Source organism: Podarcis raffonei, chromosome 11, assembly GCF_027172205.1.
Source record: "Podarcis raffonei isolate rPodRaf1 chromosome 11, rPodRaf1.pri, whole genome shotgun sequence".
Classification (NCBI taxonomy): Eukaryota; Metazoa; Chordata; class Lepidosauria; order Squamata; family Lacertidae; genus Podarcis; species Podarcis raffonei.
In genome coordinates this window covers 10,407,847-10,426,687 of record NC_070612.1, presented here as the reverse complement: position 1 = coordinate 10,426,687, position 18,841 = coordinate 10,407,847, and the positions used below count along the sequence as shown (strand labels likewise).

Genomic DNA, 18,841 nt, shown 5'->3' with positions numbered 1-18,841 from the left:
TCCAACTCTGTTGTTCTATGATTCTATGATCCTGCTCTCCATTCAGACTTATACCAGGCACCTCTAGTAAGGGCCCACTTTCCTCTGTAGGAGATGAAAGTTAGGATACAGTGATGAGGAAGGATCTTAAAAGTTTCTTTTTCTGTTCTTCTTTCTTTAGTTTCTTTATTTCCTGTAGATTGGCTTTTTTTTTTTTTGTACTGTAAAAACTTCAATTAATTCCAAAAAAGAGACAGCTCTTCAAACAAGAGTTCCAAAGTAGGACCAGTGGTCACCCTGAACTTACCATGACTCAGCCCAGGAACTGATCAGGGATTAATAAATAATAATAGTAATAGTAGTAATAATAATAATAATAATTTATTTATATCCCGCCCTCTCCAGCCAAAGCTGGGCTAAGAGCGGCTAACAACAATAAAAGTAACACAGTTAAATAAGCAAATGTTTTTAGGCAGATAAAGACTGCTTTGCCCCCAACACAACAACCAACTCCAATAAATCTGGGGTTAGGGAGAAAACTGTCCTGGTTTGCCAATTAAAAGAAAAAGGTCCCTGCCAGGTAGGCATGGCCTCTGATTTTATAAAAAGCTTTTGCATTTTGAGCCCATTTGGAGGAGGTTGGCAATAAATGAAAACATTAAGTTAGGTTAATCCCAGAAATTATTGAGCACGCCCCAGTGTTGAAGAGAACAAAAGGTATGCAGAACAACTTTGTTCCACCTAAAACCAAGTTTTCTCCATGAATAACCCTTGATGAGCCTGTGCTTCTTCCTGGCTCTGTCTAGTCTGCTGGAGGACAATTATGTGTCCTCTGGGGGATGGATGGAGGCTCCAGCGAAATGGCTTTGTAGGGGGAAAGAGCCCGAGGAGCTAAAGCAATAAAGGGCTTTTTCCTCTTCCCATTTTTGGTGGTGTCCAGTCACGCTGCATAATAAGAAAAAACAGGATATCCCCACTTAAAAGGTAAATCCCGGCACTGTTATCAACATCAGCATTCAAAGTATCCGATGTACCTTTTGGATTTAATACCAAATGAGGGCAGCCGCCAGCACTTTTCGGCTTATTGTCAGAGCATCTCCTCTCGGTGATGTGTGGAAGGCGGTATATATTATGCCATCCTGCTGCATTGTGAGCCTCCATTTGTGCAGCCATAAGGTCTGGCAATTTAATGGGCTATTTAATATTTAAATGAGAGCTGCAGAAAATTGATGAGCATAGCCAGGGAAGGAAGGAAGGAAGGAAGGAAGGAAGGAAGGAAGGAAGGAAAGAAGGGGGATATCGGAGAGAGAAAGAGAGAGATTCGAATTCTTCCCTGACAGTCAATGGGACTTAAAAGTGCTTAACATTTGGTGAATAGTGTGCCCTAGACGAGGGGTGGCAGGAGGAAGACTGGGATCTGCTCAGGTAGATCTCTGAGTGATTTGCAGGAGATCAGCAAAGATTCCAGGCTTCTGATTGTTTGACAATAGCAGAAGCAACCACATTTAATAGCTGCATGGAGGACACCTGCTGGCATTGCCCTTGTATTTGATTTCTAATACAGTGGTACCTTGGTTCTCAACGCCTCAGTACTCAAACAACTTAGAACCCAAACACTGCAAACCCGGAAGTAAGTGTTCTGGTTTGTGAACCTTTTTTGGAAGCTGAACATGTTCCGTTTTGAGTGCTTCGCTTCCGTTTTGAGTGCCACACTTCCGTTTTGGGGGTTACGCTGGGGTCTGTTTTTGCTGTTTATTTTGCGTTTTTGCTTTTGCAGCTCTTTTTGTTTTTGTGACTGTGTGGAACCCAGTTCAGCTACAGATTGATTGTGTGACTGCAGTACATTGTTTATTGCTTTCATTTTATCTCATTAGATAGTAAAATTCATGTTAAATTGCTGTTTTAAGGGTTGTTTTTTAAAAGTCTGGAACGGGTTAATCCATTTTGCATTACTTTCTCTGGGAAAGCACGCCTTAGTTTTGGAACACTTTGGTTTTGGAATGGATTAAGTTTGAGAACCAAGGTACCACTGTAGTTACTGATGTCTTGATGTTCTGTAGTGTGTGGTGCCACAAGTAGAATTTGTCCAGGTGATCTGAGCAATAAAGGCTCGTACAGGTGCAAGCAGTCTTTCGGGTAACCTGATCCCAAGTTGTTCAGGGCTTTCTTAACAAGACTTTGAGCATGCCTGGGATCTGAAATTCTGGAGTATTGGGGCGGGGGCATTCAGAGAAAGATGTGCTCCAGCACCAAAATGTTTAAAGGTAAAGGGACCCCTGACCATTAGGTCCAGTCGTGGCCGACTCTGGGGTTGCGGCGCTCATCTTGCTTTATTGGCCGAGGGAGCTGGACAGCATGACTAAGCTGCTTCTGGCGAACCAGAGCAGCGCACGGAAACGCCGTTTACCTTCCCGCCGGAGTGGCACCTATTGATCTACTTTCACTTTGACGTGCTTTCGAACTGCCAGGTTGGCAGGAGCAGGGACCAAGCAACAGGAGCTCACCCCGTCACGGGGATTCGAACCGCCGACCTTCTGATCTGCAAGTCCTAGGCTCTGTGGTTTAACCCACAGCGCCGCCAGCGTCCCTTTACCAAAATGTTTACCTTTTAAAAAATCCCACAGGCATCTGGTTGGCCACTGTGAGAACAGGATGCTGGACCAGATGGGCCATTGGCCTGACCCAACAGATTCTTCTAAATTCTCATTCTGCTGTAAACACGCAGACCCAGGTTCCCTTGGAGGAAGCCTAGTAAGTCTTTAAAAATAAAAAGGCCTGATTCACCCATAAACAACAGAGCAACAGAGAAACGCCTCTCCTTTTTCTTGACCCACTGACTATTACTGGAGGAGTGTTAAACACGAGATTAACTTCCTCAGTGAAATAAATGCAGCTAAACAAAATCACATCTCCGTTATCCTGCCACAATTTCCTTAAAAAAGAAGAATGCAAATTATACATACTAATGATTTAGTTGTTCCTAATGGAACCAAAAGGTATCAGCTATGCACAAGAAAGAAGTATCAGCGGGTTTGGTGGATTCCCATTTGGTAGGAATGCAAACAAATAAATAAATCTGAAAGACTCCAATGAAAACTGAGCAAGCACAGTGGCCAGGAATGCTGATAGACACCTGGGGGGCGGGGGGTGGAAGAGAAATTGAAAACTAGGAGAGGAGAAGAAATGGAACAGAGTACAGTGGTACCTCTGGTTACGTACTTAATTATGTACGTTCCGGAGGTCCGTTCTTAACCTGAAACTGTTCTTAACCTGAAGCACCACTTTAGCTAATGGGGCCTCCCGCTGCCACCACACCACCGGAGCACGATTTCTGTTCTCATCCTGAAGCAAAGTTCTTAGAGGTACTATTTCTGGGTTAGCAGAGTCTGTAACCTGAAGCGTCTGTAACCTGAAGCTTATGTAAGCCGAGGTACCACTGTAGCTGGAAGACTAAGCTGGAGATCATCATGACATGAGCCACTAGATAAGATAACGAGCTCCCAAATGTAGAGGGGAAGGAAGGTATTGTGCATCACAACCCTATGCAGGTTTCTTCAGGAGTAAAGTGCAATGATTTAGGGACGCGGGTGGCGCTGTGGTCTAAACCACAGAGCCTAGGGCTTGCCAATCAGAAGGTTGGCGGTTCAAATCCCCGCTATGGGGTGAGCTCCCGTTGCTTGGTCCCTACTCCTGCCAACCTAGCAGTTCGAAAGCACGCCAGTGCAAGTAGATAAATAGGTACCGCTCTGGCGGGAAGGTAAACGGCGTTTCCGTGCGCTGCTCTGGTTCGCCAGAAGCGGCTTAGTCATGCTGGCCACATGACCCAGAAGCTGTAAACTGGCTCCCTTGGCCTATAGAGCAAGATGAGTGCCGCAACCCCAGAGTTGCTGGACCTAACAGCTAGGGGTCCCTTTACCTTTTACTCCCAAGTAAGTGTGCAGAGGACTACAGGTTTAACAGCGCAAGCAGAGGAAAGCAGAATAATCTTACAGCAGCTTAATGATGTCAGGACTGAAAAGAGTTTGGGATTATATCTTTGGCATGTGTGTGTTTGTATGCCTTTGCTCTGTCACACCCTGGTGCCGTTAGTAAGACAATTAGTTTAACAGTTCCCTGTCTCCAACTGTCTGCCAAATGTTGAATTGCATTGCAAATTAACCTGAGTTTATCACTTGCCATTAACTCTTCAAAGGCAGTTGTGGAACAAGATTTCCAGCAACCCCCTTGGGAAGTGCAGTCTGGAAATACGGATTTGCATGAACCAGAAGCCTTGATTATTATTATTTCTGCGGACAGCACATCAGGGACAAAAGATTGTCTGGCTCCATATTAACCACCACCATTTTCCAGTTGAATACTATATCGAATGCTGATACAGAAGACAGTGCCGTACAAACTGTTTCTGTTTTTTTAAAAACCGAGAACTGCGCTGAAAATGTTTTTAATCTGTTAATACTTTGGAAAGCTTTCAGCATTAAAAATATATATAAAAACATGTAAGGCATATGGAAACAGGTGTGTCTGAACTAAGCCGGATGTCTGTATCAGATAAAGAGAGGCGAAAGTAACTCTGTTCTCTTATCTAGGTCATTGAGCCATCATACTGATGAAAAAGAGTGAGTTGCAAACTGTTCGATATATTCTGATGCAGTAATGAGGAAGTAGGTCGGAAAGATTGTGGTCACCTTGGGGAAGATGCACAATTTGCCCCCCCCACCCCACCCCCCAATATATCCCCAAGGGGCTAGATCCCAGACTCTAGCACAACTTGAAACAGGAGATCTGCTGTTACCCTCAAGGCCTGGCTTACCTTCTGCTAAAGTCTCAGCCTCAAAGTTGTAACTGATTGATAAATTACAAAGTTAATCTTCAGGTCTCTGTGCCCCTTTTCCACTAAAGGAAGCACTGTGTGGTGAACATTTTGACAAGTCCAAGGCACTAATCCTGCCAGAGTTCTGAATGGGTTCAGCTATTGAGCACATAGCCTGCATGCTTTTGAGTGCTTTATTGATTGAAAACTTTATAACAGAAGTATACAATAGATATTATAGGCAAAATGAGAAATAAAAATAAACAATTATTCGTTCTTTAACTAATGCTTGCTTTGCACATCCATTTGTTATTAAATTTTTCAAGACCTCCGATCTTTCCTTTGCATTCCCGATTTAAATTCCTTAAACACATGCTTAAACTTTACTTTCTCCATATTTTTTGACTTACTATAAATTTTGTTTTGTACCATTATCCTATGGGGATATCCTATGGGGATTTCATTTCCTATAATTCCTAGCAGGAAGGCTTCAGGTTTTTTAGGGAAGGAGCATTTGAACATTTTCTTAAGCTCATTATAAACCATTTCCCAAAATTGTCTGATCTTTTTACAGTTCCACCACATGTGGATCCATGTACCTTCAGCCTCCCTGCATTTCCAGCAAATGTTTGTTCTAGATCTGAACATTTTAGCTAGCTTAACAGGTGTTAGATGCCACCTGTAAAGAATTCAGTGGCAAAGAGTTCATGCTTCGTGATTCCCAGGGACTGGTAGCCCCCTTCTTTACAAATCAAGCTCTTGGTTTTATTGGATGAAGTTTGTAAGTTTTATGAATTTTTTTAAAGTTTATTTAAAAAGTTGTTTTTTAAATAGAGACAGCTGGGGTGTCCAATTTTAAACAAACCCTCCATCAGATTGCTTGATCTTCGGACGAGCGCTGGGTTGGGGAGAAGAGAGAGCCAATGTGGTGTTAAGAGTGTTTACAATGTCTCTCTCTCATATTTTTTCCCCCATGTAACATTTTTACAAATCAGTTTCATTTGTTGAGACATTAGGAAGAAAAGGGGGAAGGAGGTGGAGGGGGGAAAAGATAGGCGTGGGTGGCGTGGGGTGGCAATGTTTCTATTCTACTTACTATATGTAAGGTTTGGTGTCAGCTTTGCTTGTGCAGGTTCTTTGCTGTTCACTTGTGTTCCTTTGGTGGTGAGAGAGGTTGGGGTTGGCCCAGGGTGTGGTTATTCATTTGTGGTTGGCTGTGGTCGTCTTTGTTTTCATGTGTGAGCGGGGTTGGTGGGTGTTTTGGATCAGGTTAGCCATATTGATTTGTATGCTGTTGGTGGATTGTTGTTGTTGTCTTGTTGGGCTGTGTATGTGATAAAAGGGAGCCATACTGGGGTGAAGGTGTCTTCTTCTATTTGTCCCTGTGTCAGTTTCAGTTTATTGGTTAATTTTTCTAGTAGGGCTGTTTCCCATACTATTTGGTACCCAAGCAAACTGCCAAAGGTCTTTGGGAAATACTAATGTTTTAAGAAGCAACCTAAAATTCAGCAATGTAGCCTGAAGAAGGGTCAGCATTCTAGCATTTTGATGTCACAAATGAAAAAAGGAGTGTTTTGGACACTCACCACACAGACCTCCTGTTCTTGAGGAATCCTCAACAAAGCCTTCTGAGATGGGGAGTTAAAAGCAGCACCTTGAATCGAGCTCTGGAAGAGTTCACACCCAGTGCTGACCTGCCAAAATAGCTTCCATTCTCTTACCAGCTATCGTGAGGAGAAATATTCAGCAGGTAGAATTCTTCCTGCGGAAGCTACTCTTCTACACGTCGAGCGGTGGCTAAAGGAATGGAAGCCCTTCCAGACCAAAGCATTGGTGAACTTACATTTCAATCCGTTTCACTGATCAACTGAAAAAAGTTCAAACTACTCATGTTTACATTCGAATTATCCATGAGATGGGCGAGATCCACCAGCCTTTGTATGATCCTGTATTCCAGGGGTGGGGAAGCTGTGGCCCAGCAGATGTTCCTAGACTACAACTTCGGCCATCCCTGACCATTGGCCAGGATGGGTGGGGCTTGTGGGAGCTGCGGTCCTTCAAAACCTGGAGGGCACATGTTCTCCACCTTTGCTGCACTCCTAGGAGCAAATGGTTATAATATAGCTCAAACTATTAATCCAGCCAGTCCAGTATCACTTACTTCTACTTGGAAGTTTCTCCAAAGCATAGGTGGAGGTCTTTCACATCACCTGACCCCTTTTTGACTAGAGAAGGACGTGGGACCTTCTGCCCATAAAGGATGGCCTCTAACACGGAGTGGTGGCACCTTGAGAACATCTTGCATTTCTCCAGACCTACCGATGGAACTTCTTTGTGCATTGCTAGACGATCACAATGACTTATGCACAATCTCCCTGCTGCCTGGGCGTGTCTGACTTGTTTACTTCCTTGCATGATTTCATGAATGCATTTATTTATAGCACGAAAGCATTCAAGGCAAGCGGCTGGAACATTGGGCTTGGACTGAGAAGACCCAAGTTCAAATCACCACTTGGCCATGTAGGTAAAATGGGAGGAGCAGCACGTAGAACGCCTTGAGTTCCTTGGAGGAAATGTAAATATAATAAATAAATGAAAACTAAAGGATAAAAAGAAGAGCTGCATTGTGGGATATGGCTTGGACTTAGAACTGTGATGTCAATGCATTCAGGGGGGAAATAAGCTGAAATTTTACAGCAGCAATGGAGCTGGGGGCGGTTCTGAAATGAAAGGCATCCATTATATGCTCCAGGAATTTCTGAAATAAGGAGATCTGAAATACCGTATTTTTTGCTCTATAAGACTCACTTTTTCCCTCCTAAAAAGTAAGGGGAAATGTGTGTGCGTCCTATGGAGCGAATGCAGGCTGCGTAGCTATCCCAGAAGCCAGAACATCAAGACGGATCGCTGCTTTCACTGCGCAGCGATCCCTCTTGTTGTTCTGGCATCTGAAATTCAGAATATTTTTTTTCTTGTTTTCCTCTTCCAAAACCTAGGTGCGTCTTATGGTCTGGTGCGTCTTATAGAGCGAAAAATACTGTAACCTTACAGGAGTATTCTGTTGGATCAGACAAGGACCTATCGAGTCCCACATCCTGTTTCTCGCAGTGGCCATCAAGAAGTCTCTAGCGAGCCTAGAGTAGGGCATGAGGGCAACAGCCCTTTCTCATTGCTTGTGCTGGATGTCAGACATTCTAAGGTTCGCTGCTTGTGAACATGGAGGTTCTACACATCAGATGCTGCTAAGTGGCACCAGATGGCCCAACTTGCCTAGCCAGTTGCAATTTCATTGCTGGTTTAGTTTGTATCCCACACTTTCTGCCGGATACAGTTTAACCCATAAAAGCTGCTAAGGACAAAGCGGCTAAAAATGGCTGATGGAATATAGACAACTTTCTTACACTGAGTCAGACCACTGGCCAACGAACACAGACTGGCAGCGGCTCTGTAGGGATTCAGACAGGACCGTTCCAAGATGTTTGGGAATGAACCTGGGATTTTCTGCGCACAAGACGTGAACTGGACTTTCCATTTAACATAAAAGATCTTGACCAGTTGATCAGAGGTAGAAAAAGACTGTGCCTGGTAAACCTTCTTAGGCAGGGAGTTCCAGAGGTGGCTACTGCAGAGAAGGCCCTGCTGCATTTAACTATCGATCTAACTTCTGGTATATGAGACAAATGGAACCACTGCTCCCAAAAGCTTTCCGAAAGACATGTGGGATTTAAGAGATTTAGGGCACAATTCTATACCAGCTGACTTTCTGGGCATAAGCTCCATGGAACTCAATGGGACTTACCTTTGAAAAGGATTGTGGTGTTATGTTTTAAATGGCAGAAACAGAACCTTGAGTTGTGCCCAGAAACTGAATGACACATGAGGACACCTTATTTTTAATTTCCACCTTTGGCGCTGCCCTACCTACATTTCCCAAAGCAACTCACTTAACTGATCTCTTGGCTCCATAAGCTTCGTGAAAGCATAAATTACCACACTTAACATTTAGGAAGCCCGCTCAGCATGCACGTAAATGTGACTTTCAATAACTATTTGCCAGGCAAATAGCATGAAGCACTAGGAGTCAGGGCGTCTAGACTGTCCTCTTGAGCTCTCCTAAAACAGGCTTTATGAGCACAAGTGAGAATCAAGAGTTTCCCATGCCTCAATGTCCCCTCTATAAAATGGGTGCAATAGCAATTTGCACCACCACGTCGCCCATGGCAGGCCACTTTCTTTTGTCCAACTGATTGAGCTCATAGGGCCGAGATCCAAGAGACTTGAGTTTAAATGGCTGCAATATGCAAAATGAGATTGCTGAATCCCAGATGGCATACACTGATAGAATTTGCATGACAACAACCCTGGAGTCGTTGGCTTGTTGTTAATGAGCAGCATGCTGCTACACACTGCTGCACACTGCCTTCCTGCTCCATGGTGCTAGCAAGTGCTAGAAACAAGACAGTTGATGTCCAAACCCTGGATTGTGTGGCTTATTTCTTGCTAACAAACCAGGATTTGTAAACCAGCAGTAGTGATAGGGGCGGGCTTTGGCAATCTCTCATAATAGAGGTCAAAATTTGGCACCCCAAAATGGATCTTTTCAATTACGGATCTTCTCAATTTTGCGCCCCCTGGCTTGGCACCCTGTGTGAGGGAATTGCTAAAGGTAAAGGTAAAGGGACCCCTGACCATTAGGTCCAGTCGTGGCTGACTCTGGGGTTGCGGCACTCATCTCGCTTTATTGGCCGAGGGAGCCGGCGTACAGCTTCTGGGTCATGTGGCCAGCATGACTAAGCCGCTTCTGGTGAACCAGAGCAGCGCATGGAAACGCCGTTTACCTTCCCCCCGGAGCGGTACCTATTGATCTACTTGCACTTTGACGTGCTTTCGAACTGCTAGGTTGGCAGGAGCAAGGACCGAGCAACGAGAGCTCACCCTGTCACGGGGATTCGAACCGCCGACCTTCTGATTGGCAAGTCCTAGGCTCTGTGGTTTAACCCACAGTGCCACCCGCATCCCTATGTGACCTGGAGAGTCACGCTTAAATTAAGCTCTTGGTGCACTGTAAACAGGGTGTGCAGCAAGCAAAAACATGCAGTCAAATTGGGCAAATGAGCTGAAGTAGATGCTTCAAGGTATCTCTCCTCCAGTATCAGTGGACAGTCCAAGCTGAGAAAACCTACCTGCTGGACCCTCCAAGATCTCGGGAAAATATGAGCAAAATGTACCCAAGAACCTTTGTGGGTTGCAGTTCCCTGACACTTCAGCATCCTATCTCTAATGGCAGTGGCCGTGTTAAGTTCCCCAGTGGGACTACTGCGAATGAATTTGTTTAATCGGTTCCCAAACTATAGAATTCACAGTGCCAAATGCTCATTTATTCAATAGACTTTATGGATATGTCTAGGAAACTGGAGCCTAATTATTCTGAGTTTTCCCAAGTCCCAGTGAAGCCTACATGGGAAACCACAGGGACTAATTACCCTGCAACAAACCGTCCAGCCAGTTTAAAATAATTTTAAGTCCAATTGATTTTAGTGGTAGGAGAGATCAGAGCACACCCATAATTCGCTCAGTGAATAAAAAGGGACTGAAAAGTTTATGGAATGTTCCCTAGTTACTTGCAAAAAACATTTGCACTTTTTAAAATTCCTGGTTTACCCACCCAAGGTGTAGACGTAATAATAATAATAATATTAATACTTCGCACTTTAGTTTGGAGCACTTCACATGCATAAGATAGATTTGCTTTATTATTCCCATATTGCAGATGGGAATGTTGAGGCCAAGAGTACAGAACCTTGCATCACTCGCAAATTCCTGGAGGCTGCAATCATATCCACACATAGCTGGGAGAAGTAAGCCCCCTGAAACTATAACATCTTGTCTGAAGAAGCGTTCTGGTGAGCTTGGAAGCTTGCCGGTTATGTTGCGGCATTTACTTCATACAGGTATTATGCTACTGTCCTTCTGGATGTGATTTTACCCTGATGAGCTGAGATGGGCAGCCTGTACATGGTGGAATGTAAGTATTTTAGGGGAAAGGACTTGCCCTTTTCCTTACGCCAGCCCACAAAAGTACCATATACCTGGATGGTGCCTGATATATAAACACAGTAAATTAATAGCAGTACAATATAGCAATAACAGCCATGGCTCGATTTGACGTGGAGCGCACTCTCGTCTCTTTAAGCATGGCTCCCTACCTAATTCCCATTAGCCAATCTTGCTCATTGTGCAAGTAATAGTAGTTGAGGGTAATCCGTGCGCGCACGCCTGCACCTAACTTGTATTCCTTTCCTCCTCTGACACTTCCTCAAACCTTTCCTGCTTTTCCTCCCTTCTCTCCTCCTTCTCCCCCCTCTGCCTCCTCCCCAGACTTCAGGAATTAAAGAGGAAAAAAAATAGCTTTCAGAAACCCGATGCCTTTTTTGCGCAATACAATCACTGTGCTTTTTTTTTTTTTAAATAAAAAAGCGACAGGGTGTCTAGACGCCCACGTGATAAGAGGCGGGCGGCGCGCGCGGCGCGGGGGGGGCGGGTGGACGGGGACGACGACGGGTTTGCCTGGGCAGGGCAGCGCCGCTGCGCAGTCTGGAAGCCACCGAGGCAAGGCAAGAGATCGGGAAGGAGGGAGGGGGAGAGAGAGAGAGAGAGAGAAATAACCGGGGGAGGAGGAGACGGAGCCTGGCTCGAGCTGGCTGGCTTTCTGGAGAGGAGGGATCAGAAGCTAGAGCTGCCCAAGCGCGCCCCCCCTCCAGCCAGCCAGGCGGCAGAGGCGCACTGGGGCTCTCCGCTTAGGTGACCTCCCCTCATCCCTCTGCCTTGCAAAAAAAGCTCTCGCCCTCCCCCGAAGGTTTTTTCCATTTTATTTTAAATCGCCCCCCTTTTTTTTTTTGCAAAATCTCGGAGCTGCAGAAGGAGAGTCGGGAAGGAGGAGAGAGGGAAGGAGGGAGGGAAGAAGAAAAGAGGTGGAGGAAGAGCGCGAGAGCGCGCAGCCAAGCTCCGGGCTCTGCTGCTGCGTTTCGGGAAAGGAAGAAGGGAACGGAAAAAGGAAGGGAGGGGAAGGCAAGAGCCAGCCCAGGCGAAAGGAACTGGGTGGATAGTAAACCCCCCCCCTCCTTGCCGCCGCCGCCGCCCGGTTCCTCCTCTGGCTTTCTGCTGCGTGCTTGTGTGTGTCGACGAGAGAGGCGATGCTCCTGCTGGAAGGAGGAGGCGGAGGGCAAGCGGCGCAGGCAGCCGCCAGACGCAAGAGCTGAGAGCGGCATTGCCGGAGAGGCGGAGGAGGGGCTGGCGACACTTTTTCCGCCGCTGTCATTAAGAGGACCGTCCTCGCTCACTTCTCCCGGATTCCTTTCGATCGCCGACGGTCCCCCGACCCATCCTTCTCCTTCGCCCCTGGAACCAGAGGAGAAGGGGGGAGGGCAAGGAAAAAGGTGGCGGTGGGTGGAGAGATCTTTTAAAGGGAGAACTTTGAAGGGGGGGCCGGAATCCTGCGTTTTAAAAACTCTCCCTTTCTCGCTCGGAAAAGGAAGCAAACAAGCGAGGGGCCAGCCCGCCAGGGAGCAGCAAGATCAAAGCGCGTTTGGGAAGGGCAGACGCCGCCAGGGAGCGACCGGATCAAGGTGCTGCGAGCTGATCCGCAGATCGGGAGAGAGCTGCTCCTGTAAAGCTCTGCTTGGAAGAGGCGAACAAAAACAGACCTATCGGGGCGAAAAGGAACGGGGATCTTCGGATGTTTTACTGTGGATTTTCTTCCCCCCTTCTCGACCACAGATTTTTCTTCTTCCTTCGAAACGACCAGATCTAAATTATTTTTTTCTCTGTTTTTTTTTTTAGTTTTTGGCTCGCCCCCATCCCCATTTTTGTAAACACCAGGTTTCCTCTTCCCCCTTCTGCACTTTTGGGCTGGATTTAGCACCTACTTTGATCACCTAAGGATCTAAAATCTTGTGCCTTTTTTTTCCTTTGCAACATTAAAGAAAATATATTTTTTTTTGTTTGGAAACGAAACTCCCTCCGCATCACCTCGCCCGAGGGCTTCTCCTTTGAACCACCGCTGAAGAAAATACTTCCATATCCCGTGGAGTTTCTTTGGACCGGGGGAGGGGGGCAGAGGGCATGTTTCGCTCTTCCCAAATCACCCCAGACCCCTTTCTTTGCCTCTTAGTGGATAATCCCCCCACCACACGCACGCTTTAAAGAAACTGTAGGGGTTTCCTCCTTTTTGCTGTTGTTTTTGTGGATCTAGAAGGATTTGCGAAGAGAGGGAGCAAGGCAGACTTGAACCCGAGCCTTTTCCCAAGAGACTGGCGCATGCTTCACCTTGCTTCGCCTGCGTCTCCCGCAGCAGGCAGCGCGCGGCGGCCGGCGCCCCCATCTCCCCCCGGCTCCGTCCTCTGTTTCCACTTCATCCCCATCATTTCAGGCTGCTTCTACTGGCTGCCTGGACTCGGCTCCCGGATTCTTCATGAGTTGCGGACGACATGCCCGTTTTTTAGCCGGGGAACCTTCTTCTCGTCCCGCATGTTCAGGACCAAACGATCGCTGCTCGTCCGAAGACTCTGGCGGAGCCGTGCGCCCGGCGGGGAGGAAGAAGGCGGCGAGCTTGGAGAGGGGGCCGCCGACAGCCGGGCGCATGGGGCGGGAGGCGGCGGCGGAGGAAGCCGGGGTTGCTGCATGGGCAAGTCGGGGAAGCTCGCCAAGGCACACCTCGGATCGGAGGCTGAACTGAAAGCGCTGACCCACTCGGTGCTGAAGAGGCTGAAGGAGAAGCACCTGGAGGGCCTCCTGCAAGCCGTGGAGTCCCGGGGGGGCACGCGGACCTCCTGCCTCCTGTTGCCCACCAAGGTGGACTCCAAACTGGGCCAGCATTGGTACTCGCTCCCTCTGCTGCTGTGCAAAGTCTTTCGGTGGCCCGATCTCAGGCACTGCTCGGAAGTCAAGAGGTTATGTTGCTGTGAATCTTATGGGAAAACGCACCCGGACCTGGTCTGCTGCAACCCCTATCACCTCAGCAGGCTCTGTGAACTAGGTAGGCACCGCTTTACAAATAACCCCTTCCAACCCCCCAAAAAACCCCCTGAGTGCATCGGTATGTGTGTGTGTTTTGGACGGTCGAGAAAAAAAATAAGGGAGAAATGTCAGGCCTTTGCCTTCTTCAAGTTGTTCTGGGTCTTTGTGGTGCGTTGGAATTTTTTTCGGGGGGGGGCACAGCCTTGCATCATTCCCTGGAAATGTTGAGATCTGGAATTAAGAGGCGACCCATATTATTCGGCCAGCGACCCAGTTTTGAGTATGTAGGGTACCTCTCTGTGCCCATACCAGTTTTGTTTTATTTTTAAAAGTTCAATCTTTGATGCCCTGTCAAAGAAAAGCTCTGTGTTTTTGTTGTGCATCAGAGGCTTCCCATATATGTCTGTTTTCCTAAGTTAAAAAAAAAAAATATCCAGGGAGATTTTTAATTTTAGGTTTGAAAGAAGCCCGAGGGGAGTTTTCTATGAGTAGTCAGAACAGTATCGGACAACCTTTTTCCCCCTCTTTTGCAAACCTGCCCAGTTCTGGGTTTTAGTGTTTGAAGTTCCTGTTGGACCTGCAATCAGGGGGAGCGAAGAAAGCATGCAACAATGACAGAAGGCTCTCCCACCCCCACTCTGTAAATAAATGCATTTTTTAAAACCCAGGCCATTAGTTTAAGGTGACATCAAACATTCCTCTGTGTTTTCTTAGTGTAGATTTACTATTTATGCAAAGGAGCTGTAACGCATAGTGCAGGATCAAAGAAGTCCTGATTGGTTTTTGGAAAATACATCCCCAGATCCTCGCGTTTTTTAACATACAGATCTCTAGCCAGCCTGAGGTTTGCAAAAGTAATCCAACACTTTGCTGCTGGCCAGCCGTCCCCAATATTCTCCCACTCAGCCCTCCTTCGCTGCTATAATATAAAAGACAACACGCAATTTCCAGGCACCAATCTTCCTTCCTCCTCCGGGCAGGCTGCCTTTTGGTTTCCAAACTGGAAAGGTTGAAGGGGGGGGGGGAGAGAAGAATCCTCAATGCAAACCCTTTTTGTGTGTGTGTGCTTCTGAGTGTAAAGTTCACAGCCTGCATCAAGTTTTGTGTATGTGAGTGAGTGAAAGAGAGAGATAGAGAACTGCCTTAAGTCATGCTAGCGACCCCTCTCTCCCACCCACCCCCTCTGAAAACCTCGAGGCTGCAAACTCCCCCCACTCTGACCCCCTTCTTCCCCAAACCGCTTGCAAAAACTTTGGCACAACTTTTGAGCAGCGCAGAAGAAAACTGCCCAGTTATGCAGGGCCGGGAAGTTCTTTTGCTGCTGCTGCTGTTGTTGTTCTTTTCAAAGTGGGAGGAAAATGTGAGTCTTGAATTCTGTACTTGTATCTCTCCCTTCTCTCTCTCTCCCCCCCCCCAGCCATCCCACCCGCCCTCTTTCCTCTCCCCACTCTCCCCCCCCCCCCAGGCTTTCTGTGAAATGTTAAATGTGCATGCGGAGAGCTAGCCGGGGATTATCAGGGAGCCGGGATCAGTTGGTGATTTCCAGAGCTGGAGTGTTTCAGCCCAGCCAAGGAGGCCCCGCGCGAGACAGCCAGAGGAGCAGATAGTGCGAGCGACTGGCGCCAGCCGGCCCCCTTTGTTTATCTGACAGTTAAATATCAAGGCAATCGCCGCCTAGCTTGCCCTGCCTCCAACCCCCAGAGCTAAGACAAACAGTTTTGCTACAAGAATGCCACTGTTATCATAAGTTCCTATCTTTCTCTCGCTCTCCCCCCTCCTCTCTTCTCATGGCTCTGCTTTTATTTTCTCTGTACTTTTCTAATTCCAGAGTCTCCCCCTCCTCCTTATTCGAGATATCCAATGGATTTTCTCAAACCAAGTGGTAAGTAGACTTGTTTTTAAAACAAACCGAACATTTTTTGGGGATGGGAAACTTGGAAACTTTTTTTTCCTGGGAAGGCGGTTCTCTCCCCACATTGCATGCTCATGGCTCTTTTCTTACGATTGTATTGTTTTGTATTATTATTATTATTATTATTATTATTATTATTATTATTATTATTATTATTAGAATCCATTGGTTTCGCTTTTTTCAGCTCTTGTTTGCTTTCCTAGCACTCCTACACAGTTAATCACAAGCAATTCTGCATTAAGATAAGTGGGATTTGCTCCTGAATAAGTGTGGATTGTGGGATTTTAGCTTTTGTTCTTTAAACCCACCAGCTTTCACAAGAAGAGTCTGCCACGGGTTTTTCTAAGCTTGCCTTCCTTACTTGGAATAAGTTCCTTTCAAGTCAATGGGGTTTACTTCCAGTCTGATTGAGATCTAAGTATATTTGCATCTAAGTCCAAAAGAGAGGCTGCAGAGGAACAAGCGTTCCTCACCTGTTCCTGCACATAGTTTACTCAGATGTAAGACCAAAGCAAGTTCAGGGGAGACAGACTCTCCCAACTTAAACATGCAGTCCAAATCTTTCAAGCTCTTCCCTTAAAAACGAAAACAAACTTGGTTTCTGTTAAAATGCAAACGAAAAGAGCAGTGCTTCATGTCATCCTGACATTTCACCTGTAATAATGTTTTAGGAGGAGCAGAAGGTGGAACAATAGAAAACTTATTTATTTTTGATTGGTGAATAATGGAATGAGTGGATTTCGAGTAATACGGGTTTCCTGAAATGTCCTATTTGTTATTTCACTTTTGCTTGAAAATCCTGCTTTTGGCACAAGTAAGAGCACACCGAGAAAGAATTATGAAGGGGCACACAGATGTTTTTAGCACATTTCTCCCTGCATCCTTGGTTGCTTGTAATTGAATGGCAGGCTGCCAGGGCAGAAGCCCATTCGAGGCTGGCACCAAACGCTGTTGCGGTTGTCTGCATAAACTTTTGGCTGGCAGCAGGGCTCACCCTGTGCTAGATAAATAGGCTGGCATTGTGGAAGGGAGAGAGAGGGTTTAGTGAAAATCGGAAATGTGGATGAAACTGAGGGGGGAGGGAAATAAAATTCCACAAAGCCACTTCATATCTCTCCCAAAGATTAATGGACCAAAATACAGATTGCAGAGCAGTTGTCTCTATTGATTACATCCTGATGTCAAGTCGAGTCAATAGAGTTAGCAAGGTTTTTAAAATTGACTTCTTTGTAAAGGCCCAGTTTCAGGCAGTACCAGGAAACTAGTCTCTGCTCCACCAAAGTAAAACTTGTTACTGTTCAGTTCCCTGGATCTGGCTAGTTTGTCAAGTTTAAACATGGTTAATCCCCAGGGATGTACAAGATTGCAGTTTCCCTCTTCAGTGTTCCGGCCACTTTAGGCTGTAAGCTCCTTGCAGGCAGAGACCTTGATGAGAGCTGTTGTAGTGTAGACTGAGCTATGAATCAGGAAGTGCTTAGTTCAGTTCTTTGCCATGAACGTGGCCTCCAGCAAATCACTCTCAGCCTCAATTCCCCCATCTGCAATTTGGGGCCTAATAACACCGACATGCCTCTCTTCCAGGGTTTATTAGGATTACAGCTGGATATTGCATGTGAAACACTTCGAACCCTTAAAAGCACTATGCTGCTGTCCAGTATTATAAACAACAACAATGATTTCTTAAAATACTAAAAGTGGTTGAAGCACAGCTGTGGACACCCCCCCCCCCCCCGCTTTGTTATTTTTGTAACTTTATGTGTGTTGAGGTGTTTAGCTCTCTTTTGGCCTGCAGTTCTTCTGCATGGAGTGAGGATCATTGAATACAGTGCTTCTTACTTCAGAGTAAACATGCACTGCACAAGGTAGTCGTGTCTTGCTGACATTTGTTTATGCCATGTGCAAGCAGGAGAATGGATTTGCAAGGGCTAGGAAACATCACTTAGATGTGCTCACTGAGATGACAGTGTCATGGTTTGCAATCCTTGCAACGCACAATTTATTACTTGCTTTAGCAAGCAATAGTGTGTGGTTTCTGATAGACATATGCCCACTCCAAGGTTGCGTTAGATGCTAAAGCATCTATCATAACAGGTTCAGTCTGTCACATTGCAGTGTGACGAAGAACAAGAAATAACAGGTTCAAACCCCATGGCATCCTTAAATGCACCCATTTTAATTTTGCACTATATGGGTGCCATTCATTCTAAAGGAGGGAGAAGATTACATTTGGGGAGTCTGTTTTGCAGTGTTGCAAAAGCTGACCTGGCACCTATAGAAAGGGACTGCCGTTAGCCAGCTGTGCTCCAGTGGATGGCAGAATGGACTTGAAGCTGCGACGCTTTGCAATCAAATAACTGTTCTCAGTGCAGCCTTGGGCAAGTCACCTTCGCTCAGTCTCAGTTTCTCATTTGTAAAATGGTGGTGCTGTTTTATCTATCTATCTAGCCTGCTTTTCAGACAAATGCTGTCTCCCAAGCGGCTCACATCAATTAAAAAAAACGAAATAATGACGAGAGGCGGGCCCTGCCCCCAGGCTTGCAAACTGAAAAGACAAGACACACAAGGCAAAGGGGAGTGGAGGGAAAAGGTAGAGAGGGAGAGATCTTGGCTTGACAGCGCCAGACAGAACAATGTGGTGAGTTGTAAACAGGCGTTGATGTTCGTCTGGGGCCAGACAGATCTTCCCTTGCTTGGAGGCCTTTGCTGCCGGGATAGAGGTGCTGGCAACTGACCCAGCAGCCCTGACTGGTGGCTGAGGCCAGAATGTGCTTCCTGCCACTTCTGCAATCCAGGGACACAACTGCTGGTTGGTTAGAGCTGAACGTTCTTTCTAGCAGGGAAGGGGAGAGACAAAAGTCATCAACATCAGTGTTCGTTGTTACCTTTCAGGACTCAAAAGTGCAGGCAGACCCAACAAATTCTGGTTTTGTTCCCAGGATGCTGGTAGCTATTGCTGAGGGCAGACTGAGATGTTGGGGCCATGGCCTTGCCATAATGTTCTTCCTGGGAAGCAGAGGGTACATTGTAGGAGTTTTTGGTTTTCCGGCTGGAGGATGGGCTCAGAGTCTTGCTGTCCTGTTAAAATGTGCCATGTAAAAATGGTGTTGCTTTATCTTGTGGCCGTT

At 46.4% G+C, this 18,841-nt stretch overlaps 1 protein-coding gene and 1 long non-coding RNA gene across 4 annotated transcripts in view; both read left to right on the top strand.

Annotated features, from left to right (window-relative positions):
• Positions 1 to 5,270, top strand: part of LOC128423280 (uncharacterized) — a 48,913-nt gene extending 43,643 nt beyond the window's left edge. Inside the window, exon 3 of the long non-coding RNA XR_008332711.1 lies at positions 4,566 to 5,270. This is a non-coding gene — a long non-coding RNA (uncharacterized LOC128423280). The remainder of the gene's footprint in view (positions 1 to 4,565) is intronic.
• A 6,987-nt stretch (positions 5,271 to 12,257) lies between these two features.
• Positions 12,258 to 18,841, top strand: part of SMAD7 (SMAD family member 7) — a 49,978-nt gene continuing 43,394 nt past the window's right edge. Inside the window, exons 1-2 of one of the 3 annotated variants that reach the window (XM_053408259.1) lie at positions 12,261 to 13,823; positions 15,633 to 15,686. In XM_053408259.1, coding sequence (XP_053264234.1) covers positions 13,106 to 13,823; positions 15,633 to 15,686 — 772 coding nt within the window. In that variant the 5' untranslated portion in view covers positions 12,261 to 13,105. Of the gene's footprint in view, positions 13,824 to 15,018; positions 15,165 to 15,632; positions 15,687 to 18,841 lie in introns of those variants that run through there. The other 2 variants (XM_053408261.1, XM_053408260.1) reach the window with 2 other exon arrangements.